The sequence below is a fragment of the Callorhinus ursinus genome, unplaced genomic scaffold, assembly GCF_003265705.2.
Source record: "Callorhinus ursinus isolate GAN/ISIS: 27379988/994484 unplaced genomic scaffold, GSC_fseal_2.0 scaffold45, whole genome shotgun sequence".
NCBI lineage: Eukaryota > Metazoa > Chordata > Mammalia > Carnivora > Otariidae > Callorhinus > Callorhinus ursinus.
Window position 1 is genome coordinate 5,168,450 of NW_027397107.1, and position 27,093 is coordinate 5,195,542.

Below are 27,093 nucleotides of genomic sequence, written 5' to 3' on the forward strand. Positions count from 1 at the left end.
GTCCCACCTCTGAATTATGACAGCTTTTAATATTATCATTCTTTCAGCTCTCACCTTAACACACAGAAGACTGTTTTAAATTGCTCTGTAACCCTTCAGGAACAGCTCCACGTGCCGCGTGGTTGGATTTGCCTTGACTCGAGGCCCAGGCGTGAACACCTGTAGAAACCTGAAATCAGTCCTTTGATCTGCTGTTGTTCCCTGTTGTTGTTCTTGAGGGTGAATGGCAATTTCATGGTCACGGGCCGACTCCTATCCCTTCTCTCGGCAGCCCTCCCTTCACCAGGCTGATAGCGTGCGGGGGACCCGCCACCACGGGCTGGTAGAGAGGCCATCCAGGACCCGCTTCCACCCTCTCCATCGAAGGTCCGGGGACAAGCCAGGACGACAAATATCCTTTTTCGTTGTCTGGGGGGGAGGTAAGAGTTTTTGAAATGTTTGAAAGGTTTTCAGGACTTATCTTCCCCACAGTTCCCCTTTGGCCTCAAAGCCTTCATTTTATCTGATGAATGGGGGCAATAAAAATAAATGAGTTGGAAACTAGAAACATCTCTGCAGCTAAAAGTTGGAAAGATCATCGCGGGTATTTATTTGATGAAAACATTGATAGAGTTGAGTTAAGGGACGGAACATAAACAACCTGTAACCTAGCCCTGTTGCAAGGCCTCCTCGGCATTTTCTTCAGAAAGCAGCCAGGTCAGAGCTAAACCTGACTTTGAACCAGGTTAGAGAGAGTTAGTCTATCTAGCTCAAACAGAGAGACAGATAAGTGACTAATTTTTATTCCTGTTGACCTGGTAACCTGCCGTTAGAACTTAGAGAAGAAATTTCATAGGATCTTGTGTTTTTTGAGTTCCAAACTCAGCAAATGACACCTGAGATATCAAGCTGGTAGTTAGGAAAATTCTTACACTGTCCATCCGCCAAATCCTATGCTGTTAAGTAGGAATAAGGAGAAGGAGATTGTGAGTTCCCCTGGCAATTTCGTTTACTGGGGGCCAGGGCCGCGGGGGGTGGGCGGAGGTCACCGCTGGGACACCAGCTCTGTGCTCAGGGCTTCAGGGACACAGGACTGAGCTGGGTTTTGTGGAGGTTTTGTGGGAGCGGACAGAGAAGCAGTGTGCCAGGAAGGCTGGTGCTCTCCCTGCACGCTCCTCACGGGGGGGGGGGGGGGGGGGGGACGGGGGGGGGGGGGGGGGTTGACGGGGGAGGGAGTGTGGGGGGGGGGGGGGGGGAGCAGGAAGGCGGGGCGAGTGTTACTGCAGAGCCGAATTCCTGGCAGTGATGGTAGAGCTGGCTTCACGAGAAACCAGGAAGTGGGGGGAGGGCACGCATGTTTGCTGAGCACCTACCCATGCCAGGCACTGTGCTGGGCAACTGATGCGTCACGTAGTCCTCAAAACTCACTGAGCAGTTCATTTTTTTTTTTTTTTTAACCTCCGTTTTCCAAGGAGGAAACTGAGCGTCAAAGTCACTTGTCTGAGATTCCACTGCTGAGGTTGGAAGGGCACAGATTGAGCCCCGGAGCAAGCTGAGCCCCGGCCTGGGCCTCTCCCCTCAGGGCATCACTCGGTGGGCCGGCCCCGGCCCCCCCGCCCCGTCAACAGAGGCCCTGTGGGGGGAGTTGTAGGACCCACCAAGGGAGCCAGGACCTCTCTTGCCTCCCCCACCCCCGTTTCTTGCTGTCTTCCATTTGGAGGCAGGGAAAGTGACCCCAGGAACACAGCACTTTGGTCCGTGAGAGACGCTGACTTGTAGTCGTCGTGGATTTCGTGACCACTGTCCGGGGCGGTGGGGATGACGACTGAGTCCTTGGGTTCCCTCTGGAATTGTCCTAACTCCCATGGGATCCAGCTGATGCTTCCGCTAGTGCACACGTGTGGATGGACTGAGTGCATCAGACCGCTGTCCAGATGGCTGGGAGTTTTCAAGCGAAAGGCTTTGAGTGTTTCTTTGCCTGATTTAACAATATATCTTTCTCCAATTCTCCATTCTCTTTTTCTCCTGTAGGTGTTCTCTCTAAACATGATCATATGTACGTGGCATATTTATAAATACCTATTTGTAGCTATCTCAGATCCTCTTTGCAGCAAGTGTGGTCTCAGGACTGACATGTGCTCACTGCTTTTCTAACTGAAGGAGTGACTTAGAAGAGGAGGGGGTCGAAGGAAAGTGACAGGACGAGGAAGGTACTCGTTCACGGAAAAATAATTTAGGTATCCACCAGTGTCAGGCCCCGCCCCGACCCTGTAGGTGTAACGGCGAGCGTGACAGGCTCCCTGCCCTCACGGCGCTCTTAGCGATCACAGCACAGGGTGGTGAGTTGTAGCCGGGGCCACGCGGGCTGCACGAGCTCATAGGAGGGGCAGCCTGGACCAGTGTTGGCCGGAGAAGGCATCCTGGAGGTAAATCTAAGGCTTGAAGAAGCAGCAGGTGAGGGGGTAATGCATTCATGTGTTCAGCAGATAGCTACAGTGTTTCTTCTCTGTAGAAGTACTGTTCTTCTTTTTTTTTTTTTTTAAGATTTTATTTATTTATTTGAGAGGGAGCACGAGCAGGGGGAGAGGCAGAGGGAGAAGCAGGCTGCCGGCTGAGCAGGGAGCCCGACACGGGGCTCGATCCCAGGACCCTGGGATCACGACCTGAGCCGAAGGCAGACTCTCAACCCGCCTGAGCCACCCAGGTGGCCCTGTACTGTTCTAAGCACAGGACACTCGATGGTGAATAAGACATGTCCCTGCCTTCATGGGTTTACAGTCTGGGGGAGGGGACAGCCAGCAAACAGTACAGCAATGATTAAGGCAAATGACCGCACATGGTGGTAAGTGGTACAGAGAGAGGAAGACAGCTGGAGAGGGAACATTCCAGGCAGGGGGAATGTCTTGTGCAGAGTCGCGGAAGGAGTGACTACACTGTATGATAGGGTGTAACTTGACCCCATGTACGAGTCACCTTTTGACAGCAACAGCAAAAAGCAGGTCACCTCCAAAGGGGAGGGGAAGCAAAAACTAAATATGCCCATAAATTAAAGTTCATCACACGGTACAGGTCTGAAACGTCTCTCCGTATGCTCTTCCTAAGCATCTAGCTGGGGCCTGGGGACTGGACATCTGCTCGTTCAAAAAAGCTTAGGCCTGTCCATAAATGGACAGGACATCTCTCCTGCAGAATCAAGGGACCATGAATCCCATGAAATATAGGAGAGGGATGATTTTATGTCGAAGATGCTAATAGATTCAGGAGAACTTAGAGAAAGATTCCATCTTTCCTTTCACGCCACATTCATTTGATTTAGAAATAATTTGCTTTAAATGGTAGCCTTTCACGTGTGTGTCTGTTACCTCCCTAATGCCTCTTACCCACTTCTGTCCTTTGCAAGTGTTAACGCTGGTTTGAACAGTTTGTTAGGACAAAGATTTTGAAAAAATGTATTCAGACTTGTCTTTTTTTTTTTTTTAAGATTTTATTTATTTATTTGACAGAGAGAGACACAGTGAGAGAGGGAACACGAGCAGGGGGAGTGGGAGAGGGAGAAGCAGGCTTCCCGCGGAGCGGGGAGCCCGATGCGGGGCCCGATCCCAGGACCCTGGGATCATGACCTGAGCCGAAGGCAGACGGTTAACGACTGAGCCACCCAGGCGCCCCAGAGTTGTCTTCTTACAGCTGCTTCTTGGCTTGGAAGTTATTTTAGAAGGGGCAGATCAGCCTAGACAAGGGTTCAGTCCTATGATACATAAAATGAACATTGTTTCATAAATATTCTGGCTTCCGCCCAGAGCGGGCAGCTAGAGCAAGCAGAGCTTGGGCTGGGGAGATTCCTTCTGCAGTGGGCGGCCGTGGCCTCCGAGAAGGCGAGTCCCGTGGGCTTTGTTGCTGGCATGGGTGGCCGCCACAGGCAAAGACCAGGATGCTGTCCCTCTGGGCTCTGGCCTGGGGCCACCCTCAGGGCACAGGAGAGGCACTGCCTGGTCCCTGGCTGGGGCCTGGGTTTGAGAACTCAGAATACAGGCTCTTCAAGCGCTCATGCCTTCAGCAGCCCTCTTCACTCCTCGAGGGCATTAGACAAGGGTCCCAAACCCCATCTTGCTGAATTTCTGAACAATTAACATAAGTATTATCCCTGTGGATAATGCAGTGAGAAAGAAGGGGACACACTGAAGAATCATAGAAAATGCCTTCCCCTAAATGTATTTTTAGAAAGAGAGAAAAAAGAGTGAATGTCTGAGAAATTTCTGATTTATATTCCCAACAAGGTTCAAGAGTGTATTGCATCTGGGAAACCAGCACGGACAGTCGTGAAGAGAGGCATTAAGACTGGCCAAAGTTAGGAATGGCTTTCGTCTTTGGAACAGGCTTTGCTTTGATTCTTTTCATACAATGAGATGAAAATTTTAGGGCACTGGTTTATAGAACACTTTCTTTGACACGCATGGCCTGTTAGGTTTGAGGAAACACTACTCTCTGCCCCCCCCCCCCCGAGCTTCGCAGTCGAAGCTGGGGCTCCGAGAAGCCCTGCAGTTAAGAAACGGTCTCTTCACCCAGGACTAACAGAATTTATTTGATCACAACACCCGATTTTTACCTAATACCCATCAGTGATTTCCATCGTGAAGGACGAGGAAATGGCTGGGGTGTAGAGTTTTCAGGGGAACCGAGTCAGACTTCAGAATTGCCCATGCCGTCTGGCTGTCACTCGTGTGCTGAGGGAAGCGGGAGGACGTTCTCGTACACGGGAGGACTCCAGAGGGCCCTGCTCCTACACTTCCCTTAACATTTGATTTTAAGATGTGTTCTAGCGGGACGTAGTTGGATAATCAAGGACAAGAGGAAGTAGCGTGATGGCAAAGACATGGTTGAGAAATGAGGAAGGAACCAAACTGTGACCAGCTTTAGGTCTTTAAATCTGACCCTGGAACTCGTCTTGGTGGGCGGGTTCTATCAAGCCGACTCGGGGTTCCCTCGCCCCGCCAGCTACACGGGAGGTCACAGGCCTGCCCCGCGAAGGCCGGCCCGGGAGAACCCGGAGTCCTCGAGGCTAGGAGAGAACGTGGCCGGCGTCCAGACTGCCTCCAGCAGGCCGGTCCCGAGCCCTGCCCCAGGTGCACTTACCACAGGGGAACAGGAAGCCGAAAGAAGAAGCCCGGCTGTGCTCTCCAGCCACGAGGCAGGGAGCACAGAAAAGAGACAGGGTGGAACTGTCTGGCGCTTCTGTGGCTCAGTGACCCCACCCATGGGTACGTGGGCCAACAGATGTCCTGTCTTATCAGCAGAAGAGCTACTCCCCTTCCTTTGGGGAAGAGTGAGTAAGAAGCTTCCCTCTGCGGCTGCCCATGTGGAGAAGGAGTTAGGGGCGCCCCTTTGTCGCTGGGTTGAGGCAGGAACACGAGGAGGAGTTTCCTCTCCAGAGCTGTAGGCACTTGGGGAGCACCTCGGTCAGGGAAATACTGAAATACGGGCGGGTGGGCTAGAAAAGGGGCAGAGGCGCCAGGGGGGAGGAGGGGGAGGCTTTCAGGTGGAGGCTGAAGTACTTTTGTTGTGAAGCTGAAGGGGCAGCAGGAGACTCAGACTTGGGGTCCGCGCGCTGTTGGCAGCCGGGGGTCTGGGTTTGTGACTTGCTGCGCTCCCAGGGCTGCCTCGAGCCAGAGGCCGGGGTGGGGCTACCCAGGCGAGCTTGGGTGGTCCCGGCTCTGTGTCCTCAGCACGCCGCCCCAAGTGTCTCCGGCCTCCGGGGCTGCCCCCGCTGCAGGGCACCCAGCGATTCTGCGGCCCTTTGCCCCAGCAGCTCCTTGGGGGAGAGGCTTCGAGGCCGCAGACCTCCAGGAGTGGCAGGATTGGAGGCAGAGGAGGAGGTCGCAAAGGAGCTGGGAAGGAGTGCATTGGGTGGGGCAGATACAGAGGTGCAGGTGGAAACGTCTTTAACGTAGGCTAACTGACCACGGGGTGGGGGCGGGGTGGCCTAGGAGCTGGTCTGGCTTGCTGGAAACTCTGCGTTTCTCTTTGGTTGCTAGCAGCTGGTAGGCATTCCAAAAATGTTTGTTGAATTAATGGTAAATTCAGGTTTACAAATAAGGCTATTTTCCCCATCCTAAGGTTGTTCTGTAGGTCCTGTCAGTGTGGTGGAGTAGTCAGAGCCACCTGAATGAACCTTTCTGAAATCAGCAGAAGAAATGAACCTTTTCTAGGTTTCCCTTTGGTTGACTTTTTTTTTTTTTAATATTTTATTTATTTGATAGAGCAGGAGAGCACAAGCAGGAGGCACAGCAGGGAGATGGAGAGGGAGAAGCAGGCTCCTCGCTGAGCAGGGAGCCCGATGTGGGACTCAGTCCCAGGACCCCGGGATCGTGACCTGAGCTGAAGGTAGACGCTTCACTGACGGAGCCACCCTTTGGTTGACTTTAACCGTCAGCCGATGATAACATTGGTGGTTCTCTTGATGCCAACAGTTCTCGGGCTTTTTTAATATTCAATAAATGAGACGTGACAGTGAGAATTAAGAATGCTCAGAGGTCACGTCTCTTCACATTTGATGCCTCAGCCGGGTCGTATTAAAAATCCCAGCCGAGCATGGTGGTGCGTCCGGGCCCCGGCCCCTCGGGAGGCTGAGGGGGCACGGCTTGAGCTCGGGAGTTTGGGGTGTAGTGTGCCATGCCGGTCAGGTGTCCAGGCTAAGTTCCGCACCAACACGGTGACCTGCAGGAGTGGGGGACCACCCGGTTACCTAAGGAGGGGTGAACCTGCCCAGGGCGGAACAGAGCAGGTCAGCAGGGGGATGACTCCTGTCAATAGCCGAGGAGCTGCAGCCTGGGCAACATAGCCAGATGCCCGTAAAAAATAAATTTCAGGAAATCACTACACTTCATGCTGTTAATATACATCGGAGAGCTTGAAATGCTAATTGGAACCTTAACATTGAAGTAATCGGTGTTTGATCATGATGTTCCTGTTCTAGCCCTGCACGCTGCGTTGTGTTAGCTGGATGGAGATTCATCAAACTGCAGGGAAGGGAAAGGTGGATAACCACAGGTGGTGGGAGTCAGCGCCTCCTCACTATTGGCTCTGTTGGCGAAGATGCTGGAGCGTTTCGTCTCAGGGGGAGGGGGAGCTGCTTATTTCATGACCACCTTCGCCTCTTCTGTCTCCTCCTGTAGCATATTCTCGTCTGCCCTTCGTCTACGTGAAGCTTAACAGTTAATGTTGAAGAAATGGTTCTCTTTTGAAAATCCTCTCTTCTATTGTATTGACTTCGATTCAGATGAAGGAATAAGCTAACTGGATGGGACAAAATGAATACACAGAAAGTGAAACTTGGGATCATAACGCTTCTCCTCACAGAGGAGGCCGTTCACACCAAATCACTGGGAACCCGTGAGTGCCACCTAGTACGAGTGCCAGATCCTGGGGCACCCAGCCCAGGCCTGCGTAATAGGCCCCTCCCTTCCCTCCTGAGCCCAAGCAGGTGGCGGCTTCTATATAGAATCATTAAAGATTTTTTTAGCAGGAGAATATTATGATTAAAAAATTTTTTAAAAGATTTATATATTTATTTTTAGAGAGAGAGAAAGAATGGGGGGGGCAGCGGGAGAGGGAAACCCAAGCGGACTCCACATTGCGGCGCCTGACGCGGGGCTCAGTCTCCCGACCCTGCGACTACAGCCCTGAGCACACGACAGATCTCACGCGACTCTCTTATGGTTATAAGTAATGGGAATCCTCTGCTTGAGGAAAGGAAACTCACTGGCTTATGTCACTGGAAGCCCAAGGGCTAGATCCAGGGGTTCATACGATAGCATCTGTGAGGTGCCACGTCTGTGTTGACTTCCCGCAAGGACAGGCTCTCTCTTGCAGAGCTTTACAGGACTCTCAGGCTCAGCACCCCAGCTGAGGGCACTCCCTTTCCTCCTCTGAGGCTCTCTTGGGCTTGTTTGTGTCATGAGCCCATCCCTGAGCCGATCACTGTTCCCAGGGGTATAAGGTACCTTGACTGGAAATACTGAGCCTGGTACATCCCCCCGGGACAGAGGGGCCCACGCAGAAGGATGTCGTCACCAGGTTTGGGGTGAAGGGCGGGAGCAGTTCTTGAAAACAAAAAGATGCTATGCAGGCAAAAAAAAAAAAAAAAAAGACCCCCACATAAATCACAAAGAGGGCGCTGGTGGGAGGAATAGGTTTTCCAGAGGAAGTTTATCAGAGAGAGCATGGAGGAAGAGCTGTTGGTGTATAGAGAGATAAGAACCAGAAACTCGGGTGTTTAACTCTCCACAGTTCTGGCTTCTTCATTCTGCTTCACCTTTCCATTAATTTTATTTTTCCTTTATTAAAAAATTTCACTTTGATGGTAGTACGTTCGGAGCCAATTACTCCTCACAGCCCCTGGATGAGAGTTGGCCAAGGTAAGCAAGCTGTTTTAAAAGCTATGGTGGGCACGTGTTGTTTGTCGATTTCACTTTCTCTTATCTACCTTGAATATGGTTTTGGAAATTTCTGATATGAATCATAGACTCTTGTTTTCTCTTAGAAAACTTAGGTCTTTCAGGTAGACTCATAGGCTGATATGGAAGTCTAAGATGAAAAATCACTTTAAAAATCTAGATCTTCATATTTAAAATCAAATGGAAACACACTTGGACTACATCTACCAGTAGGATACCCTGATTTGGTATTCTTTTATTTTTTTTATTCTTTTAAAATATATTTTTTAAAGATTTTATTTATTTATTTGAGAGAGAGAGAATGAGAGAGAGAGAGCACGAGAGGGAAGAGGGTCAGAGGGAGAAGCAGACTCCCCGCTGAGCAGGGAGCCCGATGCGGGACTCGATCCCAGGACTCCAGGATCGTGACTTGAGCCGAAGGCAGTCGCTTAACCAACTGAGCCACCCAGGCGCCCCGGTATTCTTTCATTTGAGACATGGAAAAATAACTGTCTTCGCTCAGGGTGTCTTAGCTGCTGGAAGGAGTGAAAGATTTAATAAGCTTCTCAAAATGTAATTTGCACAGTGGATTTGATTTAGGGTCTCTGAGTATTTTTGTATACAGAGGATATATGCCCCCCAAAATTGAGTATTTTTGAGTATAGAGGGTGACAGAACCTAAAACTAACTGCAAAGACTGGTGTATCCATTGCTTGTGTGGTATCATTCTCAGATCACCAAGTCAGATTTAGGAGACATTGAAGTGTACGTATCAAAAAAGAGACATTCAAAGTGCTCTCTGCGTTGAGGTTGACTCTCCATCCACCCTCTGGGCAAACCCTGACCGAGCACTTACGGTGAATAATGTAGTCAGGACCTGGGAAGTCCGTATGAGGATGAGTAACAGCGGGCTCCTGCCTCCGGGCGGGTTTCGGCTGCCCCCAAGAATCCCGGGATCCAAGGTCGTGGGGTAGATACGATATGGTATGTTCGGTCATAAAAAGACATCTCCAGACCGATATTTTGAAAATTTGTATCCAAGGAAAAAGTGTCTGCAGCTGCCCAGAGCACCGGGAGTAGTGAGAGAAGTATTTTCGTGAACTGGACACCTGTGCCAGTTGTGTTCCTCCTCACGGCTGTCTCTGGGAAGGCAGTTTTCACCTCCAGGATTGTCAGGGCTCCCCCTGCACACACTCTCGGGGTGTGTGCTGAGCAGTGACTTTTTACACATCTGGACTGAGACCTCGTATCCCCTAGACAGGAGTCGGTCATAGATTTTGAACTATTTCAAAGATGCTTGTCTGCCCTTTTTAAGACAAAACAAAACCAAAGCTCCATATATGCCTCGCTAGCTAATCCTGTTCTCATGGACTTGTGGTGGTTTTTAATCATGGAAATCAGGAATCATAGGAATCGGAGAGATCACTCAGTCTGACCTCATTTTAACGATGTTGAGCAAAATGAACGAGGCATGGAGTGTTTGAAGTGACTTTGCCCAGGTGAGTAGAAGAGCCAGTTCTCAAACTCAGGCCCGAGGCTCCCCTTTGCTCCTGTGAATTGAATGTCTTTACTTTTTCTGTCATTCTGGTTTTTAAAGGCAGCAGCATCCTTGGAAAGAAGAAAAGCACCCTGGATTCAGGCTGACATCTGCTCTTAACAGGTACCCGGGTTGATTCCTAGTAGAAAGAAATTTAAAGACGACCAATTTGATTGTCCTGATGTTCTTTATATATTATCCAGTTGCCAGAGGATATTCATGTCACATGTGTTTATAGGAAGTATTTTTTTAGCCTAGATCTCCCGCCGTTTATTGACTGTCTGCACGGATAGTACCGAATACCTAGACGGGGTCCCGGGGGGACTACAGGGCTGGCTCTTACTGTGTGACTTTGACTAAGTTACATAACTTCTCTGTGCCCCGGTTTACTCATCTGGAAAAGGTAGATAACAATACCTCTCTCACCCAAGGGGTGGCTGTGAGGATCAGCTAAGATTTATAAGAAACGGGGGAAGCATTAGCACTCAGTCAACGTTAGCTCGTGTCGTGATCGACCTGGGCTGGACTCCAGGGGTGAGTGTTCTGTGGAGGTCAGTGTTTTCAATCCTGACAGCAGCCTTCAAGAATGAATATTATTTTCTGTTTTAAGAGATTAAATGACCTGTCCAAGGCAACGTAGCTAACATGTGATGGAACTGGGATTTTTTTTTTAAACTGTTTATAGTGCAAAATATAAAACATACACCAAAGAGAAAAGCATTGCTAGAAGGCCCCGTGCCCACGCTTCGGCTTTGGTCGTCATCTGAGTACTGCCGTAAACCCCCGCCGCAGCCCCGCTAGGTAGACTATTGCACCTGTAAACGTCTCTGACAGGAAAGGTTGCTGAGAACTTCTTTTAAAGAAAACACAACCACAATGCCATTATTACACTTAACAAAATTAACAGCGATTCCTTAATATTAGCCAATACCCAGGCTATATACAGATTTTCCCAGTTGTCTGTCTGCATTTGATTGATACTCTCTTGCACCTCTTTGCATCTCTAAAGGAGCTGGAATCCAAACCCGGGGGTCTCTCGTCCCAGGGTCCGTGCTCTTCCTGCTGCCTCACACGGCTTCGAACCCTCCCCCGCTCCCCGACCCTTGTCGGAACCCAGCAACTGCCGCGGTGCCCATGGGGCTGTCACCGGGACAGACCACAGAGAAGCATGTTAGGCTAATTTGAAGTCTCTCACAAGTTCTTTTTATGGCAGATAGTTTGACCCTTGGATGAGAAAAAGTAAATAATCATCCCTTACAGCTAAGGCTATGCAGAAATTGGAGCCATCTGGGGCAATTTCCGAAATTTGCTGTATATCAGGGGTTCCCAGACTTTTTGTCTGAGGACTCCTTTACAGTCTTAAAAAACCACCGAGGCCCTCCAAGAGTGTTTGCGTACATGGCTGTGGCTGATATTTATCTATTGATACTGGAAATGAAATTGAGAGATTTATAAAGGATACTTGTTAATTTAAAAATTAAAAAATAGCAGTAATAAACTCATCACATGTCAGCATAAAAGGTACCTTCTTTTAGGAAGCGCAGTTATGTTTTCTGAAACAGAGAAGACTTTACTGAGAAGAGTGGCATTGTTGTACCTTTCACAAATCTCTTGAAGATAGCTGGCTTCTCTGTTTATGCGTTCCGTCCACGGTGACCTCACAGCCTCACTGCTGGCAACTCTGCCGTGCTCGTAGAAGAATGAGAGCGGAAGGGCAAAGAACGTTCAGTATTATTTTCAAAGTTGTCTCGACCTTGCATGCTCCCTGAACGACTGCTGTCAGGGACCCTTCATACAGGAGGATTTACTCTTAGATGGAGAGAATCTGGTGCAGAGAACGTGCTGGTCCCAGCTGTCTTCTGGGTTGCAGGGGAGAATGGGAAGCTCCTTAGGGGAAGCTGTGAATCCAAGCTCTGCATTGTTCAAATAGATCATTATGCCCTTAGCCTCAAAGTGTAAGACCATACAGGTACAGATTAAAATCTTTTTGGGTGTGGGCGATCCTCAGAGGCTGTTACCGATGTGAGGGACTTCAGGTAGGTTCAGACTCCTCATCTTAAGGGTGCTTGACTTCTCTCCTTTGGTAATTTGCAGCAAACAATATTGCATTCTTACTAAGGAAAAATGGATTTTCAGTAAGACTCTCTCCTCCTCCCCTTAGGACCAATTCTGATTCCGCTCTTCACACGAGTGCTCTGAGCGCCAAGCCCCAGGACCCCTATGGAGGAGGGGGCCAGTCGGCCTGGCCTGCCCCATACATGGGTAAGACACACAGGCCCCTGCTCACAGCGTCTGTGCTTTCTCATTCTGTTTGGAATGACTCGAGCTCCGGGATTTGGCCCTCAGTCACCTCTGTTGGCCACGTGAACCACTCTTGATGCGTCTTCCTTTCCCTGTCTCTTCCTCTCTGATCTACCCCAGCCTACCTGACCAACACTCATGGCTTTGTTGTCACTTCCGTGGGGCCATCCTTGACCTTTCCTCCCTTTGCCAGCCCGGAACTACCCGTGTCCTTGTCACATGCCAGAGTTCCTCCGGGCTCAGGCCTATCTTGGCACCTGTGCCACTCGACTGTCTTCTCTCCCCCTGCTCAGTGGGGATTTCTTGAAAAGTCAGCATCTTAATGGTCTTACCGCCAGCACGGTGCCCGGCACAGAGGAACCCTCAGTGATGGAGAAATTACCCAGTGGCTTGCAGGCACAGAGCCCTTGCTAGAACACACGCTAGGTGCTGACATCTCACCTGCCAGGAACCGAACCTGGCTCGCTAAGACGCACTCCACGCCTGCCTTTCCTCCTGGGGGTGATAATCTAGTAGGAACAATGGTCTTGAATTACCCGTTTCATATGCAGATTGACTCTTGTCCACAAACAGGGCTAGGTGTTTGGTCTTAAACCTGGAATAAGTAACTCTTGGTCAAGATAATCCAGGCTTTCTCGTTGTCTTTATTTTTCAGACCATTTGAACCCGAAATAGTCTCTGTTCGGAGAACGTTCAAGGTCTTATTTCCTTGCACATAGTAGGGGCGGGATTTAGTAATAACTGTTGCTGTATCTGTTCCCTTGATGTAATTCATAGATGACCGCCTTTGCCTAAACATTCCCTTACTTTTCAAGTGTGAGATCTACGAGAGTCGGTCTGGGCCATCTAGCCATGTTTCCCCCCATGGGAATGGGAGCGTCAAGCTGGCACAATGTGGGAACTGGACAGGGAGCCTACTGCTCACTGCTTAGAGGAGTGGGGTCTTTGGGGAGAGGTGCTAGTTTAGCTCCAGGAGAGGCAGATACAGGAGCATATAAACAAAGGCCAGAAAGGCAGAGACTGTGATCACTGGGGGTGCCAGTAAGTACAACGACATCCTGGTCCCCCTGGATGGGGAGGGAACCAGGTGGATGGGGTTTGACCCTGGAGCCCTGGATACAGAGCTGCCTCTCTGCCTCTTCCATTGCTTCGTTTCTCTTGTCCTATCTGCAAAGTTTATGCTTCTGCAGAAAGAGCCAGAAGCCTGGATCGCAGAAGGCAACCATAGGTGATTTAAATAAAGAGCCTTTCAGGCCTGCATGCAGAGAGAAAAAGCGCAGAAAGGGATTAACTGGGTGCAGTATTTATGCCAGGAGCCCTGTAGCCTTTGAGGGGAGAGAGGAGAGATGTCGGAAGGGGTGCATGAGGAGGAATCAGGCAGAACTATGTCAGTGTTGCTCCTGGCAGACAGAGCAAGAAAGAAATCCGGGAGGAGAATTCCTGGGTTGACTTGAGAATCGAGGTGGTCACTCCTTGTCAAGTCAGCGGCTGGAGGTCGTGGGTCCGCAGCGTCTGACGGGTGCGGGGGGGTGGGCGGGCCCCCCAGCTCCAGCGTCCGAGCCGTGGGCCTGCTCGTGCACACTTGCCGTGCAAGTACAGCAGAGCTCAGAAACACGGCCAAATATGGATGTGTTTACGTGGGAAAGCCAGTGTGTTTAAAATATTATTCAAGTCTCCAAGGATGGGGATTATTTCTGGAGAATTATATTTGTTGGTGGGAGCTATTTTAAATAGTTTCGTGTATTTTCCCCCTGTAATTCATTAAAAGTTTTTCATTTTCTTTCCTTTTGGATTTTAAAAATACCAGCTAACTTTGCAAAAAGGTATTTATTATAGAACCAACCAAATAAAGTAAAGATTTAAAAAGCAATGGGAAAATACAATTGAAGCCCAGGATTCGGGCTCTAGCAGAAGTAATGGTAATTGCTCTTTCCCTGGGAATCCTTCCTGAGCAGAATGATGCAGCCTCTGTGTTCCCACTATCTGTTTGTTTGTTTGTTTGCAAGCTGATGATAAGAGAGCATCTGCTCTTACTTAACCACATGAGTAATAAACTGGTACGTCCACGAGCAGGAGTTTGTGTCCTCAGAGAATAAAGCCATTAGTCTGTTCATGCTTCGTAATTTTCACAATGGTTATTGAGTTGCATGACAATTAGGTGTCAGTGGTAAGTGGTCGATGTAAATGACAGGAATAAGCTTATACAACCAGACAAGGTTTTTAGTTTCTTCTCATTTCATTATCCAGAATCTATGAAGAGAAGCGATGACCAGATTTCCCTGGCGACAGGTGTAGTTTGCCATTTCACATGCACACTGCCGGGCAAGCGTAAGGGCTCCCTGTGGCCCTGGCTGTGTCCCATAGCCCAGAGCTGTCCCCTAACAGCCCTCCGTTCCCATGTGGTCATGGAGGTGGGGGCTGGGGTGGTCCCTGTCCTTTCCGGGAACAGTCTAGAGCTCAGGACCGAAGAGTGTGGGAGAATTGTCTTCTCTGCACCCACAGCTGTAGATAGATAATGAGTTGTACCAGCTTTGGGAACCATAGCCCCAAGCTCCTCCCCTGGGGAAGAGGCAGGTCTTGGACCTCCGTGACCTGTCAGCAGGCAAACGCTATGACCCGCATGGTTGAGGAGAAGGTCTAAAATGCAAACAACCCCAAAGGAAGTGAGCCTGTTAATGACCCCTGATTGCACAGAGAGGACAGAGAGGGGAGGGCACAGGCATCCCAGATCTGAAGAGGGGCCGAAAGCATCACCCAGCTGGCAAGAGTGCCCAAGTGGGGAGGCTGAAGCCCCAGACGCTTGTTGTGAAGGGACCCTGCTCTGCAAATCCAGCCGGTGCGAAGAGTCTAGATCTGTCAGGCAGGGGAGCGGGTAGAGGGTACATGGTCTGTGTTGCACTCGGGAGGTCAGCGATCAGCGGCTCGGAGGCCTCCAGGGTGCTCGGAACCCAGATGCAGCCCTGGCCGCGGCCACCCCTTAGCCCTGTGGGACGGATGTGAGTGAGTTTCCTCTGTTTCCAGATGTCCAGTCACAAAGCGTTCCCTTTTTAGTTTTAACGCTTTATTTCTAGTTGTATCCTACAGTATTTTGTGACCCCGTAATAAAAGTCCAGGCGTGGCTACGCCGGTTCTGCGTTAGCTTGGCGCCCACACAGCAGTTAGCGCCACCACCCTTGCTCTGCTTACCGGGGCGCTAAACCCGGGAGCCGGGTGTCTGTGATCACCCTCATTCCCGCAGCCCTCACACCGTCAGCAGCCAAGCCCCGGCGCTCCTGCCCCGCAGCGAGCCTCCGAGGGCCTCTTTCCTGTCCTCATGCCCGGCCCCTCCTTCCTTCTTGCCTGGACTAGCCTCCCGGTTTCCCACATCGTCTCCCTGCCTTGGGGGCCTTCCCCTTCCATCTGTCCCGCCCCCCGCCGCTAGAACACTCTCTCCAGAGCTCAGCTGTAATCCTGTCAGTCCTGTTTCCTGCGTCCTGCCGAGCTACCGGCAGCCTGCTTCAGTGCAGCCCCCTCTGCCGTGCCTCTCGTCTCATGCTCCAGCCCGACACCGTTCCTGCTCCTGCCAGACACACTCGGCCTCCCCTTCCCTCTCCTCCTCCTCCCGTCTCTGCACTGGGGCGTCCCCTTCCGCCTCACTGCCCAGTGTCCGCATCCCTCCAGCCGTCGGACATTCTGGAGGCACACAGGCCCGACCACGCATGGTGCGGTCTCGGGGCTGCTCTGAGGACAACGCGGACTGCCTCACAGTGCTGTGAAGCCTGGCCCGTAGGACGTGAACCGTAATGCTGGCTCTTAACTATTGCCATCCTCGTCATTATCCTTCAGGGCCTAATTCACGTACCACTTCCTCCATGAAGGCTTCCTCCTGTGCCCGTCTGAGGGAGAGCGGTGGCACTAACGGGAGAGCAGGCGGGGTTTCTGCTTGCCACTCAGTTCCGTCAGGTAGCCCTCAGCTGGGCCCCCGTGTTTCAGGGCCAGGTCGGCCTGACTGAGGGAGCCGAGGGTGTTGGGGTCTTGATAATGAACAGATGTTGCAACATACCATACCACGTTGCTGTTTATTATTTGTAACGGGATAATCACTGTTTCGTGGTCAGAATGGTCAAGTTCCCAGCCCCTTCCCAAGATGAGGGCTCCAAGGAAGACAAGAGATGAATCAGAAGTTTCTCTCCCCTCCTCCTGACAGTGCTGACTGTAGAGCTTCACCTTTTGTCTCTCGGCACCTCATTTTCTGATGTTCTGCTCACCTTGCTTTCTTTGTTTTTTGTTTGTTTGAAAATTTTATTTTATTTATTTTTATTGAGTGGGCTCCATGCTGGGTGTGGAGCCCAGCATGGGGCTTGAACTCATGACTCTGAGATCAAGACCCGAACTGAGATCAAGAGTGGAATGCTTAACCGACTGAGCCACCCAGGCGCCCCTTAAGATTTTAAAGTAATCTCTCTATCCAGTGTGGTGCTCGAACTCACGACCCCAAGGTCAAAAGTTGTATGGTCTTCCCGCTGAGCCAGCTGGGCAGCCCTCACCTTGCTTTCTTCGGATGTGTCAAATCGGGATTAAGCTCTGGCCTTGTCCAGGTCCCTCAGTAAGCAGGCCAAGGACGGTCTGCGGACAGTCCTCAGAGGTGATGGTTAAAAACAGATTCCGGGGCCCATTCTCACACCCTCTGAATCAGTCTTTGAGGCTTGGGCCCACGAAGCTGCATTTTAACAGGCTTACCCAAGTCTTTCCGTGCACTAAAATAAAGTCTTCAATTACTAACTTAGGTTCTGCTTCCATGGGCTGAGAGAAGTTCTGTCTTTATGAGTATGCTTAATATATCAACCTGCTGGTGCTCCTGGGGATTTTCAGTGTTGCCCCTGCCCCTGGGCTCCACCGAAATCGTCTGTCTTCTACCTGTTTTAGAGAATTTGCTTCCGCGTTCCAACTTTTCACCCGCGCTCTACCACCTGGCCACGCCTAGCACTCCCTCAGTGCAGGAACTTGACGAATGCATGTTGAATGAATGATCATTAGACCTTGTGTGGAAGCTGTAGAGGCTCATCAGGTTAACCGATAGACTGAGCATCTCCAGAAACTTTATCTAAACTTTAAGCAAGCACTTAAGTATATTTAAAGGCCCAGAACTTAAAACTTTGGCCTGATTTTATACTGAAAACTCATTTAGTGCATTTGATTGTCTCCAAGGTGGATGGTCACACATCACATTCTTGGCATAATTCATGGGTTTTAGCTTAGAGCAATGGAAAATACTATACTTTGTAATCTGGGGTATGTTTTATGGATTAAATATATTTGATTCAGCCAGAATTTATTCCAAGTCAAATGTTTACAACTTTGTGAATAGCTCTCATACCCGCTATTTGAATTGACAGAGACTGCAGATAAACTTCTTTTAGAAAATAATTTGATTATTTGCAAGCAAGATATATATAACAACATACAATATGGGACTTGTAGTCTGTCCCTCTAGACATGCATGGTAGACTTTTGGAGTTACCTGCCCTCCCCCACCACCACAACTTACAAGAGTTTCAATCTGTATTTTTTTATTTTGTGATTTGAATAGAGGTTCTCAGACTGCGTATATTGTTCTTTCAGGACAGAGGCAGTTAAAAAAAATTAAGACTGAGATCATTTTAAAGGAAAAGTAGAAAGGAGCCAACTTTAGACTCAAATAGGCCATACCTATTTTAATTTTAGTAGAAACACTAATGGACCTTGAATGAGCATCAGTGTACCAAAATTGCCTTGGAATTTTCACAATTCTATTTCAAATCAGAAAGAGTCACTAATTCTTAGATAAAATTGAAAGCACCACATAAAAGTTTTTTTTTTTTTCTTTCCCACCAGGTTTCTGTGATGGTGAGAACGATGTACATGGGGAAGGTATGAACTGCTTTCACCTACCGGCGCTGAGTGAGATGCTGACCGCAGTGTCTCTAGCCTCCCTTCATGCTCCCGAAACTCCTGTTTTCAGGACTTCCCCAAGTGCCGATGGCAGCTGATCGGTTCACTTTTCTAAGAGGCTGTATAAAATCCAGGCTAGCCACAATCAAGGGCACAGGAGAGGAGCCGTGTACTTGGATCGCAAAGACTCCCTGTCATCCGAGTGCCCACAGTCCTGTGGTCACACGGTTGTGCAGGGAAGCTAAAGTTGTAACCACATGAAAATATGAATGAATCGGTCGCTCAGACCCTTAGTTATCCCAAGACCCTTTCCTTCTCAGCTGTCTGTCTCTTCCTACTTTAGAAAGTTTTGCAAGTCAGTGATTGACAAACGTAAGTAAACAATGCCAGAGAAAGGCAAATTGATTGCAAAACGAAATTGCAGAAATTGTAGGAGATAACTGAGTTTCATAAAGCCAGTTGATGTTGGAGATCTACCGAGATGACACTGAGAGCCAGTGACAAATGAGTGGCACAGTTCTTTTATTCATTCGGCACCAGGCACTGTTTTCTTTCTTTGAATCTTTATAACCTCAAATTTGACTTGGCCAAATAAGCTCTTCAGAAGAGAGCTTGAATACCAGGATTAAGAGAGACACCTGGGAGCGTGGGGGCACCCCAGAATATCCGGGCAGACATGACAGCCGTCTTCCTGGCACCGAGTAAAGAGCATTGCATCTCAGAATTTGCTCTGCAACTTTGGTCTCTGTTTCAAGTGACTTCTTTCCGGGGTCTGTTATCCTTGGGTGCACGGACTGCCCTGTGTGGGGCTAAGACGGGGCAGCCGTGACCATCACCAAGACCTAACAGCATCTGTAGTTTCAAGCAGTCACCAGTGTCTCTCGTGATGCACCCTCTTCCTGAGATCAGATGGCATGATCCCCGTTTCTCCTGGCCAGACTGAGAACGATAACGCAGAAAACCCTGGAATGGTCCCTCGGCGCAGAGCTGGCCATCCTGCGCCTCTGCCTTAAGCCCTCTGGGTTCTCCGTTCCTGTCCACGCCCCGCTCCCAGCCCATCACCAAGCAGCCTCACGGCCGCCCTGTCTCCCCTGTGGTGTTCCTCTTCTCTTGACTGTCCTCATTTCGTCCCTCCTGGGCCACTGTGGTCCCTCCCCATCCCATCGGCTTCCATGCTCTCCTTGCCAAGCTTGCGGGGCCCGCCGATCTGGCCTCAACCTTCTAAACCTGATCTCCTGCCTGTCCTTTACTTGGGCCAAGCTCCACTGAGAAGAGCGGCTCGACTCCATAGTTGCCCACCGTTTCCTCGCTTCTAGGCCTTTTTTTCTTCTCTCTCCATCTCAGGAATGCCCTCTTCCTGGGCCTCCAAAGGCCTTCGCCCCCGCCCAGCTGCAGAGGCCCGCACCGACTCTTCCCTGTCTACACCACAGCAGCCCTGCACCCTTGGGTTCTCGCTGCCCCTTGCAGTCCTGGGCTGCATCCATGTGTCACTCCTCTATGGGGTCCCCACAGACATGCTCACAGCCCCTTCTCTAGTACACGGTCAATGCATATGTATCATATCAGTCATTTTTTTTGCAAAGATAATTTGGCCAAGGGTGGGATGGCTGCCTTCTAAATGCAGTGAATATGCGTTTTCTCCCCCCCCCTTTAGTGCTATCTTTCCCGGGCCCGCTGAAAGAAGAGAATCTGTTAAACGTTCCCAAGCCACTGCCAAAACAACTGTGGGAGACCAAGGAGGTAGGGGAGCAGTCTGTGTTTGTTATTTGAATATTTACACTTGTGAGATCATTGTAAAATCTTGCAGTGGGAGAAATAAGAAGAATTGAGAAAAAAGGAAGTGAGGATGTCAGGGGACAGAGATGAAAGAATATATTAGGGAATGATGGTTTAAATGAAACTGACCACAATTTTTTTGATGAATTAGTACAGTGATCTCTTGACTTACAATTTTCGTGTGAATTTACTCATGCAGAAGAACCTATCCGTCCTTGACTCCTCATTCATGTTCTTAAAAGCTCTGAGGCCTGTGACCAGTCATAGGCAGATTTTTCTGTTTTAGAGCCAAACCTTCTCCCCGTCACCAGCTTCTGTGCGGAATTGCTGGTTTACCAGATATCCGTTTCTTTGATGAAGGGTATTTGACCTGAGTCCTCAGGGAGTCAGTAAGTCAATCATCTGTTCTATGATTTCTCTGAGGCTCTTGAGTATTTGCATGTACAGCTGACCACCACCACAGCTGTCTGTGAACCTCACCCACTGTGGAAGGAGCATGGCCCCATGGTACTTGACTTGGCCTTTCTTCCCATAGGGAAGCTGTGTTTCCTTTGAAAGAAAACAGGTCATCTGTTCCAGCGTTAGTGATGCTCTGTTGCAACTGTTTGTGCTGCCTCATGGTCAGATTCCAGTTTCTTCTGCCAGATCTATCAAAGTCATCATTAGCCTTAAGGATGGGCTTGAAAGGACCTTTTTTTTTTTTTTTTTTTTTTTTTTGGTAAAAGCAAGATGTATATGATGTTTTTTGTCTTTTTGGGAGGGGAGGGGGAGATATAATTTTAAATGCACGTACTTCGGGGCGTCTGGCTGGCTCAGTCGGAAGAGTACTCGAGACTCTTGATCTCGGGGTCACGAGTTTGAGCCCCACGTCGGGTGTAGAGATGACTTAAATAAACTTAAAAGAAATTAACATACCAAACAGAGGAGAAACAGCCACACTGTCCTTGTGGCCGTGGGAGGCACAGGTGGTTTTGGAGGCTTTTATTGGAGGACGGCCCTATCTTCTCCAGCGGGAAGGGCAGCGGCACCCACTCTTTCCCAGGTGCCAGGGACTGCTCTCTCCGGAAGGAGGTGTTCACCCTACTTCTTAGGGATTTGCAGCACTCCATAAATCGTTTCTGGGAGAAGAGTTGAGTCAGTGGTACATTCATTTTCCCCAGCATCTATTTATCGGGTCCCCGGCACCAGGTGCTCTAGCTGCAGGGATAGTACAATGAACAACATAAAAAACCCTGCCCTGCTGAAGCTTATGTTCTAGTTGAAATACGTGTTTCCTTCTGACATTAATTTCCTTCTTCTTCACCCTGTTTTGTTTTTCTGTTTTCTTCTTTTCCTCTGAGGCCAATTGGAAAAGTAATGCTTATTTAGAAACTCTCTCTATAAAACATTGGCCTTTTTGAGGGAAATAATGTTCACCTAGAAGATAAATTAACAAGGCAAAAATTAAGAAAACTCACGAAGGTCATGCCTCCCTTGTGCCAGGAAAAGTCTAGTCCGAATTGAAGTAGCTGTTGTGTGCAGATGCTCTCGCTTGCGCCGACTGGAGCCGCAAGACACAAAGATACTTTTAAAAAACTTGAATTTGACTTTGCAGTGAGTAAGGCCGGGTTTCTGTGTCTCTCCCCAGATTCAGTCCCTGTCAGGGCGCCCTCGATCCTGTGATGTTGGAGGCGGCAAGTAAGTAATGTTCTTCCTGTTCGAGGCTCAGAGACTTTCCCAAAGGTTTTCCTGAAGGAAAGTCTTATGACTTTGTCCCAAAACTCTGAGAAACTTCACTTGTTATGTGTAACTTGGAAGTCATCCAGACGTTCACAAAACAACAGCTCCCTTTGGTACTCATTTTTCATTTGTTTAAAGTAATTAAGTTACATAAGGGCGCCAGCAAGTAAAATGGCCATAAATACACTAGAGCATAGCATGGCCGGGCATCGGTGAACACACAGCCGGGCCCTGGAAGCAGGGGCGCCCAGAGAAGCCGCCAGCCTCGCGCCCGTGGCCGATTGACAGCGTGTCTGTGAACATGCTGCATGCCACCAAAACCGTTCACGGACACGTGATAAACTTCCCATCAGGTGTATTTTACCGCCGTTCTTAAAAATCAACGGAAGGTGAGTAAAGGAAAGTTTGCAAGTATAGAAAGTGCTTACGAAGCCACTACTCAGCGTATTTCGTAGCGTTCAGCTCTACTCCCTGGAAGATTGCAGTTGCAGACAGCTTGCAAAGATAGGCATGGTAGCCACATGGATGAGGAAGCGTGTGAGGAGATTAGGACGAAGGACGGGTGGGGGGAGCTGAGAGCTAATGCAGCACCCACGTCTGCCCCGGGGCATGGGTTTTGGGGTGCACAGCAGTGCTCGCCGGGGAGGAGCTGCTGCTCCTGGGCCATGGCTGCCTGGAAGAACTTTCTTTGGACAGGACGGACCCCTGGGGACCCGAGGGAACTGTGTGCCCGAGGCCGGTTACCACGGTGTGCTCAGGGCTCTGCCACCTCTTGAACTGAAACCAGCTCCGAAGCAGCAACTCCTTCCGGGGCCAGAATAATGTGGTTTGAAAATGGGACCCTTGCACGATCTCTCTGAGGACGAGCACACACTTCAGAAGTCTGTGGATGCAATAAATCTCCTTCAGGCCGTCCTTAAATATTATTTGCCCAGCAAAGCGTTCCATGAGTCTTTGACAGCGGTTCATTCAGGGCGTTCCCTACTTTTCTTTTTTTGGCTAAACATAAACTCCTGCGATGAAGAGTCCACTGAGCTGAGCTGAGGATTGACCTTCTCTTCAAAAAGTCCAAAGGCCCGCCGGGACGCTTAGCTGGACAGAAGACCGCACACCTCGGGGTGCGGGGCGTCCCCACAGAGAGGGCTAAGATTCTCCTCGAGAACCCTGACAGTTGAGTGATCAGTGCTCTGAAGGCCTGCGTTCCGGAACGGGGCCACAATATTTGGCCACCCGTCCTGCCCGACCAGAGCTTTAAAGCAGGTGTTTCTCAGATACCGAGTGTTGTTTTCTTGCTCTTAGGTTAGAGGGAGAGTTCCATTCAGTGACTCGTATTCGTTCAGGTACTTCTTGACCCCTAATTCCAGGTGCTGGGGTAGAGCCGTAAACAAAGCAGGTCAGATCCCTGCTTCCCAGGAGCTGATGCTCTAGCGGAGAGAGATAGGCAGCAGCAGTTAGGCAAACATGTCATGTGTTGGTAAGCACCATGAAGAGAAAGAAAGCACGGTAACAGAGGCAAGCCCTCTCTTGATAAGATGCTGTGTGCCCAGAACCTGGGAGGAAGTGAAGGGGGCAGGGGCTCCAGGCAGGGGGACAGCAAGGGTAGAGACTGCGAGCCAGGGGTGCCTGGACAGTAAGGAGGCCCTTGCCACTTGCTCTGGACGTGAAGTAAGTCGGATGTCATCAGAGGGTTTTGAACCCGGGATATAGCACTACCTATCTCCTATCAGATTCAAGGGAGGACTCCGGCGGGTTGTAGGTATATTTGGAAAGTTACGATTTGTGTTTCTCTCGTCCGGAGAGAAAACTGTTTTGAATGTCACCGATGACCTGGTTCGCACCGGCCCCAGGGACTTTGTCCATCCTTGCTCCGTGCCGGTGGACCCTGCCTTCCCCGCTTCCTCCCCCTGCCTTCATTCCCGTCTGCCACCCATCAGTCAGAGAGCCTGTCCGCTGTCAGGCTGAGCAGCTCTGGCTTCTCAAGGTCATTTCTCTAGTCCTTGACCTTTAACCCTATAACCGATCTCCTACATCCAGCCACTTGGAAAGACAGGGTATCACATTCGGTTTTTCTACCACCAGAATCTTTCTTCCTCCTCCGTCAGATTGGACCCCTTCCCTTCTTCCCCATGTCCCCCCAAGCCTGCACAGTTCTGCCAGCCCCCCTACCTGTACCAGGAAAAGGGGGGCCACCAGGGAGGCAGGCTCAGCTTCCCTCCTGCTCCGGATTCCCCTCGCCAGTGTGTCTTCCTAGTCTCGGAGACACAGGTGTCCTCCTGGCCAAGGCTGACCGCCCGACTCACTCCCTGGCCCTTGTCCGCACTGGCCTTTCGGAGGCCTCTCCCCCCCCAACCCCCCGCTCCCGGGTGTTCAGCCTCGCCTGCTCTACTAGGTTTTCTCTCGGCGTTTAAATGTACTTATTGAGGAGTTGGCACAGAAAAAGTCCTTCCGTAGCCCTGCATTCCCTTTTAATTACTTCCTTCCTGCTCGTTTCCAGAATTTCTTAGCCACACTTTCGAAAGAGTATTTGCTCTTGAGTCTTCTTCCCTTACTGCTTGTCCACTCCGCGCCCCACTGTGGCCTGGCCTCCACCCACACTGTTCCAAGGGACCTGTCCTCAAGAGACATCCCTGTTACGCGTCCTCCTGTCCTGTGGAAACTCAGTGTCTAAGACAGAATGCGTTATCCCCATAGCACCCGCCCGCGGCCCCAGTCTGCCTACACACCTCGGTGTCCCTAGGCCAGTGTCCCCATGCCGGAAGATCAGGAGGCCCTCTCCAGTAGTGCCTTCAGCGTCTCTCGACTCCATCCCCATGCTCTCCTGTGTCTCCTCGGACTCCTGAGCAGCAGAAGCCCCCACTCACCTCTGTGCCCCCAGGCTCTGCCCCCTGGGCCTTTCCTAACCTCCCCCATCCGTTAGCCACATGGTCCTCAGAAGTGTTGTGTCTTTTCCTGCTTCCAGCCTTCCCCCGGCTCCTTGTCAGTCCGAGCCTCGTGTGCTCTCTGCCTACCTGCCCAGGACCAGCCCCCTCACCACCGCCTCTCCTGAACTTGACCTTCCTGCCGTATTTCCTGTCCTATCTAAATTCCTCGAGCATGCTGTGCGGTTTCACACTTCCCTGCTTTGCCCGTGCCATGAGCTCTGCCTGAAGTGGTTTTCCCACCTAGACCCTCTGGGTCTTCGAACTCAGCCCAGGGAGCCTCCCAGCCCGCTGGTTAGCTCCTCCACACCTCACGCCGCCAGGCTCTGTCCTTGCATTACAGACTTGTGCCACGGGGCTGCCTCCCTGCCTTGTCCGAGCCTCTTGAGGCCCTGATGCCCGCAGCTGGTCCCTGGGAGGTGCTGTGTGGACGGCAGCATCCTCGGCGGAATCCGTTACCCTCCCCTCACTGCTCTCTCCCTGGGTCAGGCCTGGCCCCTCGCTGCCTCACTCCCTGCTCCGTTACGCCGTCCTCCACGCCGTGTCCACAGTGGCATTTCTGAAGGGTCATTCTCCAGCTTACACTGGGCTCCCTACCTCCCCCAGTCCCTGATCCGGACTCTCAGAACAGCACATCATCTTACCCTTGCTGACTTCACTCCCCTTCTAATCTCATCTCCTGCTCCCCACCCCTTCCTGGCTCTGCCCCGACGCCCTGGCCACGCCCGGCTGCTTCCCTGAAGCGTGAGCCCCCCTCTCAGGTGCTTGGTAAACTGTTACTTTCCCAGCCCAGCCTGACACTGACAACTCCCGCATCTCTTGTCCCTCATGGTCATCCCACCCCCATCGGCCCTGGCCCCGCATGCTTCCTTCCACATTGCAAGTGCTTGCTTTCCCACCTCTCTGTCTCTCCTACTTGCCCATGAACTCCAAGAGCAGTGCCCTAAGACCTGAGCTAGGCGGCTCCTCCCAGAGCCCCACACTTTAGAGACCCTGCTCCCGTGGAGTCTGGAGTCCAAGGGGCCACTGGGGACCACACCATCTGCCTGAGGGGCACCGGGCCGGGGGGATGTGGACTGTGGCCAGGGCTTGGCCTATAGGCTGGGATAGCTGCACGGGGGCCCTGTGGTGAGGAGCAGGCTGAGGTGGGACGAGACGGTGGGCGGGCTGAGGACCATGGCCACCTCCCCTGTGTCCCCGTGCAGAACGTCCAGGAGCCGGAGGATTCTTCATTTCAGTCTGGCCTTCCAGGCTCTTACGGAGGTATAATTTGTCAGGGCAGAAACATAGAACATAGTTTATTTAAGGGTTTGTTCATTTGATTCATAACTTTTAGAAGTTTAAACAGATGGTATGTGGGCCTCCGTGCACACTCTTCCTCCAGGCCTGCAGATGTCAGGGGTGGGCCTGACCGTGAACCCACATGCCTGGCTCCTTGGTCTTTGTACCGCCAGCACTCAGGCCAGTGCCTGGCACACAGCGGATAAGTGAATGCTAACATCTCTTTCTCACTTTAAAATTGACGAAAACTGTAACCAGGTATATCTTGGAAGTATCTGCTTGATGCAGAGAGACTTTTGTGTGTGTGTGTGGGGGGGAGAGATACTTTTTAAAGTCTAGCAAAAAGAAGCGTACAAATATAAAGCAGTGCCTCACGTTGTATGTAGGGCTTTATAATTTTCAGAGAACTTTACACCCATAGTCTGATCTGGTCTCGGAAGATATTTCTGCAAAGTAGGCACAGCTGACGTCCTTAGTCTGATTTAACAGGTAAGGCAGTTGCCCTTCAGAGAGGGTAAGCCGAGGATGCAAGGTCTCAGAACGAGGGAGAGTCCAAGCCTACATAAGGACTTGGATGTTTGATACCCACGGCCTTTCTTTGACAAGTCTGTTCTATTCCCCAGCAACCAAATGCACTTTAGAAAGTAACACTTCTCTCTCTTTTTTTCAGTGGTTTTCCCCACAACGGTCAAAACATAGGCCTCTCACCCTTTCTGGGGACCCTGAACACCGGGGGGTCATTGCCAGATCTAACCAACCTCCACTACTCTGCACCCGTGCCAACCTCACTGGACACCAGTGACCATGTCTTTGGTAGTATGAGTGTGGGGAATAGTGTGGGCAACCTGCCAGCTGCTATGACTCACCTGGGCATAAGAAGCTCTTCTGGTAAGTGTCCCCCACTCTGTGAGAACGTGCCCACGTACGCACCCTGGTGGCTTACTCATAGGTGGTCCCCAGTGAATCACTGAATGAGAATGGTGGCCTCTGAGTTAGAGATAGCTATGTACCTATTCTTAGAGCCCTTGACCCTGCTGACATTTCACTTTGGTGGTCTGTTTCTGCTGGATTCCGTGAGCTCTGGGACGCTCTGCTAGACCTCCTTCTTCATTGTCTTCACCAGCCCAGGCGTCCTGGGACTTGGAGAGGAAGATGCGAGAGTCAAGAAGAAAGCGTCCATTCCATTCTGTGTTCACTGAACAATGTTAGTGGCTCTTACCAGCATGGGATGATGGTTTATCAC

General features: G+C 50.6%; 1 protein-coding gene and 1 long non-coding RNA gene across 2 annotated transcripts in view; one reads left to right on the forward strand and one right to left on the reverse strand.

Annotated features, from left to right (window-relative positions):
- The window catches only part of CRTC3 (CREB regulated transcription coactivator 3), a 96,575-nt gene that overhangs the window by 56,823 nt on the left and 12,659 nt on the right, over nucleotides 1-27,093 (forward strand). The window contains exons 4-11 of the mRNA XM_073882125.1: nucleotides 272-391; nucleotides 8,329-8,390; nucleotides 10,006-10,068; nucleotides 12,107-12,207; nucleotides 18,100-18,135; nucleotides 19,811-19,896; nucleotides 21,560-21,609; nucleotides 26,521-26,738. Coding sequence (XP_073738226.1) covers nucleotides 272-391; nucleotides 8,329-8,390; nucleotides 10,006-10,068; nucleotides 12,107-12,207; nucleotides 18,100-18,135; nucleotides 19,811-19,896; nucleotides 21,560-21,609; nucleotides 26,521-26,738 — 736 coding nt within the window. The remainder of the gene's footprint in view (nucleotides 1-271; nucleotides 392-8,328; nucleotides 8,391-10,005; nucleotides 10,069-12,106; nucleotides 12,208-18,099; nucleotides 18,136-19,810; nucleotides 19,897-21,559; nucleotides 21,610-26,520; nucleotides 26,739-27,093) is intronic.
- LOC141370798 (uncharacterized) lies at nucleotides 3,439-5,235 on the reverse strand. The gene is made up of 2 exons (XR_012375160.1): nucleotides 4,583-5,235; nucleotides 3,439-3,724 (listed from the first exon to the last, which is right to left on the reverse strand). It is a non-coding gene; the product is annotated as an uncharacterized lncRNA (long non-coding RNA).